The sequence below is a fragment of the Hyla sarda genome, chromosome 2 (genome assembly GCF_029499605.1).
Source record: "Hyla sarda isolate aHylSar1 chromosome 2, aHylSar1.hap1, whole genome shotgun sequence".
Lineage (NCBI taxonomy): Eukaryota > Metazoa > Chordata > Amphibia > Anura > Hylidae > Hyla > Hyla sarda.
Genome location: NC_079190.1, coordinates 330,927,855 through 330,935,860, shown reverse-complemented (window position 1 = coordinate 330,935,860; position 8,006 = coordinate 330,927,855). Strand labels below are relative to the sequence as shown.

The 8,006-nt window shown below is 38.8% G+C and overlaps 1 protein-coding gene across 1 annotated transcript in view; it reads right to left on the bottom strand.

Moving 5' to 3' along the window:
• Window positions 1–5,166: 5,166 nt before the first annotated feature.
• Window positions 5,167–8,006, bottom strand: part of CD34 (CD34 molecule) — a 118,421-nt gene continuing 115,581 nt past the window's right edge. The window contains exon 8 of the mRNA XM_056557954.1: window positions 5,167–6,467. Within this exon, the coding sequence (XP_056413929.1) occupies window positions 6,288–6,467 (180 nt within the window). The 3' untranslated portion in view covers window positions 5,167–6,287. The remainder of the gene's footprint in view (window positions 6,468–8,006) is intronic.

The window sequence follows — 8,006 nt, the reverse complement described above, 5'->3', positions numbered from 1 at the left end:
TGCTGTGGTCTGAAGTTTTTATTGGTACCCTTTTTGTTTTTATGGGACTTTTTGATCACTTTTTTATTCATGTTTTATGGTATAAAAAGTGACCTAAAATACGCTATTTTGGACTTTGGAATTTTTTTAAGTGTACGTCCTTTACCATGCACTTTAATTAATGATATATTTTTATAGTTCGGACATTTACGCATGCGGCATTACCACATATGTTTATATTACTTTTTATTTACATAGTTCTTTTTTTTATGGGAAAAGGGGGATAATTCTAACTTTTATTAGGGAAGGGGTTACATCACATTTATTAACTCTCTCTTTTTTTTTTTTTACATTTGTTTAGCCCCCCATAGGGGACTATAGCATGCAATACCTTGATTGCATACACTGATCAATGCTATGCCATAGCACAGCATTGATCAGTGTTATCGGCACTCCAGTGCTCCAGCCTAGGTCTCAGGAATGGAGCAATCAATCACTGATCGAACCCAGAAATGGAAGGTAGGGACCCTCCCTGTGTGTCCTCAGCTGATCGGGACACCGTGGTTTTACCACGGTGATCCCGATCAGCCCGTGTTCGGTGATATCCAGTATTAGCCACGGGTCCCGGCCGTTGCTAGGTGGCGGGCCCGACCCACTATGATGCGGGGTCACTGCATGACCCTGCATTATACCATGGGTGCGGATGCAGGGCGTACAGGTAGGGCCTGCGTCCTTAACAGGTTAAAGGAGTACTTTGCCACTAAACATGTTATCCTCTAATCAGATAACATGTCTGCGGGGGTCTGGTCGCTGGGGACCCCGGCGATCTCCACTGCAGCCCCCCAGTCATCCAGTGCACGGAGCAAACTCCACTCCTTGCCGGATGACTGGTGATCACAGTATGTACTAGCCGTCATGCCCCCTCCCATAGACATGAATGGAGGGGGTGTGGTGTGATGTCACGATCACAGAAGCCCCTGGCTTCCGTGACTGTAAAGTCACAGCGCTGGCACAAATATGGTGTGAGGTCCCAGCGGCCATGTCCCCCACGATCAGACATGTTATCCCAGACATGCCGGCGCTGTGACTTTACATGCCTAGGGACGGAGTACCCCTTTAAAGAGTAAGAGAGCGATGACACCAAATTTAAGACTCCTGCATCTCATTCATAGCTAGAACTTTAGCCACATGACATCAGGAGGGGAAAATGGCTAATTAGGCACAATTTTGACATTTCCACATAGGGGTATACATACTGCTATGCACTTTCTACTTTCAATTGTAGCAGAATGTCTGTTTGTTAGTGTTGTCACATGAAAATATGTAATAACATATTTTAAAAAAATGTGAGGGGTATACTCACTTATGTGAGATACTGGTATATATTGGATATCTTAAATATGGGAATTGTATGTAGGTGTACTGATTACTATGGTAGATTCCCTATATGCTATGTGAATTTTGGTAAACACTTAGGTGTTAACATTTCAACGCATATCTTTGTGCAAAGAGAGTTCAGTGCTACTGGACCAACAGTCAGTATGGTGCACTCAAACCTGTAACACAACAGTTATAATAAATAATAGACAACATACTTTCATTTGTCAATCATTTACTGAAAGAAGAAAAATGTAACATTACAAAAGTTTAGACATTTTGAAAATATTTTTGGAAATGCAAGGATGAACATTTAAAAAAATATGTTCACATTTAACACCATTTAACAGTTACAAAATATAGATGTAATCTGCATAAAACATTACACTATCAGTGCAGTGTGTGACATTTCTTGAATTAGTCTCATGTTACTGACTATTCTCAAGAATTTTATTCACATGTTTTCAGGCTTAAGAACTGAGACTTTTCAAGTGATTTGTTTCCTGAAAAGTTGTCTTTTTTAAGATTACATTTGAAGAGAAGTAAAGAAATCGGCAACTCACCATCTCAGCTGCTATATTCTTCTTTATTGAAGTATACTCACGTTACAATATAACAGAGGGAGAGGGTAGTGGGGGGATAGTGATGTGCGACCGAGCTCCTGTTTCGCACACATAGTGTGCGAAACAGGAGCTCGGTCGCACATCACTATCCCCCCACTACCCTCTCCCTCTGTTATATTGTAACGTGAGTATACTTCAATAAAGAAGAATATAGCAGCTGAGATGGTGAGTTGCCGATTTCTTTACTTCTCTTCAAATGCTATATGAAAATTCTACTGTGTCAGAGCACCACCAGCAGCACCCAGCTACACTGACGTATATCCAACACGATAGTTTCCTCCACTAACGCAGTGCCGTGCTACCTTTTGTATGAATTTTTTAAGATTACATACACATATATATATACTCTGTATAAATGGCAGTTAAAGATGGACATACCCTTTAATGCGTTCTCACTTATAGAAATATCAAATCTAAAAATAAAGTAACTAATATAAACAAGGCAGTAATAACATTTCACATATACATGAATGTTTTAAAAGCTTACTTTAAAGACAATATAGACCTGTGCAACCATATTTTTATCATCCCAATAAATATAAAATAAAAAGGAAGAACAACAATAACAACATGTACTGGTTTTATTCTACAGCTCCTATGTAGACTATGAGTATTAAGTACTATTGTGAATAAAAATTCACTATGAAAAGGTAGGGGGAAAAAAAAGAGGACTCAAAGTTACCATGGAGACATCTAAGGCCTCATGTACCAACAGAAAAGTAATTCTGTATGATCTTGCAATCTTATAGTTTCTTACATCTGTCCTCTACTTTGTGCTAAGTGACCGCAAGTAGGGAACAGATAGAAAAGAGTATGACTACGTGATCAGAATATTTATTTTTATTTAATATTTTTGGGGGATAAACTGAGTTAAAAAAAAAATGTTTGCAAAGGTGTATATAGCCCCTTTAAAGGGGTTTTGCAAGATTAGAAAAAAATAGTGCCATTGTTCCGAAAACAGCACCATTCAGGTCCTTGGGTTGCGTGTGGTATTACAACTCTGCTCTATTCACCTAAAGAGAAATCAACTGTCACCATAAAATTGCTATCTAATTTTTTGGCATCATGTTAGACACCACATAGTGATAAATAAATTGACATATCTATTTGTGGGAAAGATATAGTTTAAAATAACTTATTGATTCCAGTAGACAATGCAACTCAATGATAGGATCACTCACTGGATGGAAAGATCTGAGATTTTAATTCATAAATTACAGGATATACAGTGACCCCCCGACTTATGATGGCCCCGACATATGATCATTTCAACATATGATGGCCTCTCAGAGCCCATCGTATGTTGAAGGCAGCATCGAGATATGATGCTGCTGTGTGTCGGGGCCATCGTACAAACAGCTATCTGAGAGCGCTGACAACTTCAGCAACTGACAGATAGTTGTATAATGTGCCCCATGTGCCCCGTTCTGCCTCCTGTTACTCACATGCTGTCCTGCTAACTCATACAGACTTCCACTGTGAGCTCCGTGTAAGCCCCCCCCCCCCCCAGTGCAGCCTTAGCCAATAGCCTGGAGCATCTTGCTGCAGGCATCCAATGAGCTGCTCCCCTTCCTTTCCTATAGAGCTTTAGTTGGCAGGATCGTAATATAGGACTTTTTTTGTCCCCCCTGAAGGTATTTAAAGAACTGTACAGTACTGTATGCAATGTCACACATCACATACAATGCATATACACACTATACACCCCATACATCAATGTTTCCCTATCAGTGTGCCTCCTGCTGTTGCAAAACTATAACTCCCAGCATGCCCAGACAGTCAATGGCTGTACATGCATGCTGGGAGTTGTAGTTGTGCAACAGCTGGAGGCACCTTGGTTTGTTAAACACTCCCCATACACTCCACATACAATGGTCATCCCAGAACCAATTAGCAGTTTCCCATAGAGATATGTATTCAACATACAATGGTTCCGAGGCCCCAGAACCAATTACCATTTTTACATAGACATATGTACTCGACATATGATGGTTTCAACATATGATGGTTCTCCTGGAACCAATTAATATCATATGTTGAGGGACCACTGTACTAAATCTTTTTCCACAAAGATATATGTCAATCTGCACAGCTCTTCCTGATCTATAACATGATGCTGATAAATAAGAGAACATTTTCATGACAGGTTCCCTTTAAATAGAATGAAGCTGCACTACTGAGGACACAAACTAAGGACAAGCGTGGCATTGTTTGTGGAAGAAAGAAGCCATATTTTTCCATTACTGGATAACCTCTTCAATCTGCCAATAGTTTGAGATGAAGCTCGTCTTGTAGCAACCATTTACACAATGCACGCTAGATTTATTTTATTTTCACAAACTGTGGCATCAAATCTAATTTGATGATCATAGCAAAGAAAATGTAAATAACAAATAAAGTGAATGGCAGTGCCAACTGCCATTGTACATGAGTCTGTAACTTGATTTTATTGGTAACAGCACTGGTATTGGTTTTTGTACTAGTTTTAGACATAACCCCAACTTTCCTACATTAAGCAGTAACTATCCATTTAACAAATTTCTTTAATAGTGACATGTCAAAAGTTTGATCGGTGGCCAACCGAGTTCTGAGACCCCAGCAATTGCTAAAAACCAATGGGAAAAATAGAGTGTATGTATTTCTGTACAGTGTGTTCCACTCTTCAAGAAGAACTGAGTAGTGTCTAGCAGAAACAAAGCAATGTTCTGCCCACTTGTTCTAGTAATCAGTGGGGGTCTCAGCACCCAGACCCTGCTGACCAAAACTTCTGATATGTCACTATCACATGTCATGAGTTTATTAAGATATGTTAGTAAGTAATAAAAACAATTAGTGTGCAGGCTTCATCCACAGGTGATATGATGTTTATTTGTTTTTTACATATTTTTGCTGTAAATAAATACCAGTCTCACATGCCCTGTTTGTCAATGGTGGTTAACTTATCACAGGCAACTTAGAGTTGAAGATAAAGGGTAAACTTTCTTGGTGTCAACATCACCCAGCCTGTGCACATACTGCATCTTATATTCTAACACAACTTTGTTGCACTCACCTTTGATCAAGCCCCTGCAGACGGTTACCTAACATTATAACCATGGACAAGTAGTCATTTCCTGGTGTTATATGAATGTAAATGAATAGACTTAAAGTTTTTTTTTTTTTTTTTAAAGAAAAGGTCTGAATTCTTTTATTTTTTTTTCTCTCCAGAAACACTGCCTTTCTTGTCAATGGACTGTGTGTGCTAAGCAGCTCAGCCCCAGCTATAAGCACCAGTCTTCTGGTTGAAACCATTTAAGAAATTGGCTCTTGAACATAATACACTGTTATAAGTAAATTGACCTTGAGCTGTCCTTATTAATTGTACTTTGTAAATGTACTTGCAAATTATATGACTTATTAATGTGATTTTAAGCCAGGGCTCATATAGACACTTGTTTGGTCACTCAATCACACTCAATGTACAAGAATACATAAATATGGCTGAAGAGAACACGAATGTTAAACTAATTCTGTAGGTAAGTGAAAAGTCTAAGTGTTCTAGTCTTAGCTCTGGGCTTTGTGCAAATGGAATGTGCTTATTAAATACCATCTGATATGGGAAGACTTTATATGTACAGATGTGCAACTATTAACCTTACCATATATGATCCAAAGTGTGACTTAACATTGTTCATTTAATGTTGTCCAAGTAGGAACTCTTGCAGAATTGTCAAATGCCAAAATACCATCTATATCAATTGTACTTTATAAAAAAAAATACATGTCATGGTTTGTATTTACTAAACGATGTATACATTGCATCAATATGATATTTTTTCGAATGTATCCTTATTTTTTTCATTAATAATGTGAAAGCATATATGCATAGCTTACAATGTGTATATTACCCATTATATGTACATAAATACAGAAAAAGTTAAAGAACTTTATACATGATCAAAACTTCATGAATTAGTTACCAGGTTGAAATAGGCTATGCTTCCTGTGAGATGGTGGACAAACTTTTTTAGGGGTTTAAGTGTTAAGAATAAAGATAATACAAATGCTTTTCTATGCCTGTTTTATACTTTTCTGAATGCACCTAAATCTTCACATATGTAGGTAGAGTCTTTAGATGTTTGTATCATTAAAACACACTAATATGTTTGATGATTAAAAAAAATCAGTTAGGTAAAGATGATGCCTCAAGAAAACTTTTTTGTTATAAAGGTTTTTAGCAACCCATAGCTACCATAATCAAATAACAATTGGCATAGTCCGTATCTCCCTTGATGACCAAACAAAATTGTATGTATTCGTGTGTCCATCTTATAATTCAGTGTCAGAAGTTTGTTTCTTAGTTGAATGCCCATTAGTTGCAGCAGGGAGGACTGTTTGACCAGTTCCATTTTCCCGGGTCCCATTGTTTGGTTTGTCCTGAGCATGGGCAGATACAGACACCAGAGTGTTTCCTTGGCTATCCGTTTCGGCACAGTATGGGTCTTCACCCTAGACAAACACACAAACAGCAAGCAGGGTTAGTGTGGAAGACATCACAGCCAATCAGATTTTAAGCCATTTCATGCAATAAAACAGAAAACATGATGGCTGTTAGAACAACAGTATATCTAATGACTATGACTTGACATGCGCTAAGCATTATACGCCATATTAAGCAGAAAACAATGGAAATAGGCAAAATATAAGTAGTAGCGTGTTGTGCGCATATTTATAATGCATTTAATTTATTTACACCATTCACATTATTATGCCCAAGACTGCCTACATTATTGTTTGTTTAGAAGAACAGGATTCTGCTATTCACAGTGTACATTTTATTATGATTAATTTATGGCACATCATTTAATAAATGCATCACTTTTTCGTTAAAGGGAATAGGTCTTCAGAAAACAACCTATTGCTTAGATCAAGTTTTTATGTTAAACATGTGTGTGTGTATGTATATATATATATATATATATATATATATATATATATATAAACTAGCTGAGTACCCGGCGTTGCCCGGTTTTTCCTTCCAAATCCTTTTGGGGGAGGAAAATAAACAAAGGAGGAAGCTTTTGACTTCATATGCAGTCCTCATATATTGTTGTCATGTCCCAACCCCACATCTCGACCTCCTATCTCGACCTCCTATCTCGACCTCCTAATCCGACCTCCTATCCCATCCTCCTATCCCGACCTCCTATCCTGTCCTCCTATCCTGTCCTCCTATCTCGACCTCCTATCTCGACCTCCTATCCCGTCATCCTATCTCGACCTCCAATCCCGACCTCGTATCCCGACCTCCTATCCCTTCCTCCTATCTCAACCTCCTATCCTGTCCTCCTATCCCGTCCTCCTATCCCGACCTCCTATCCCGTCATCCTATCTCGACCTCCAATCCCGACCTCGTATCCCGACCTCCTATCCCTTCCTCCTATCTCGACCTCCTATCCCGTCCTCCTTTCCCGACCTCCTTTCCCGTCCTCATATCTCGACCTCCTATCCCGTCCTCTTATCCCGACCTTCCATCCTGACCTCCCATCCCGACCTCATATCTCGTCCTCATATCTCGACCTCCTATCCCAACCTCCCATCCCGTCCCCATATCCCGACCTGTAATATATGTACCAGGTATTGAAATAGCTCCAGCCGTACAGAAATGATATGGGAACATATATTTCCCATTGATTTGCATGGGACTTTAAACAAAAACCCTGACCCTCACAAATGGGGGTAGTTAAGGGTTAAATTAACTATCCTATATTTTAAGTGGACATATAAGTAACATGTGACCAAGTATTATCGAAATATCTCCAGCCGTTTGGAAGTTATGCAGTAACATATATTTCCCATTGACTTGCATGGGACTTTAAACATAAGCCCCGCCCCTGGCAAATGGGGGTGAGTAAGGGTTAAATTACCTATCCTATGTTTGTTGTTGACATATAAGTAACATGTGTGCCAAGTTTCATGTTAATATCTTTAGCCGTTTGGAAATTTTTGTGGAACATACACACATACATACATATATATATACACACA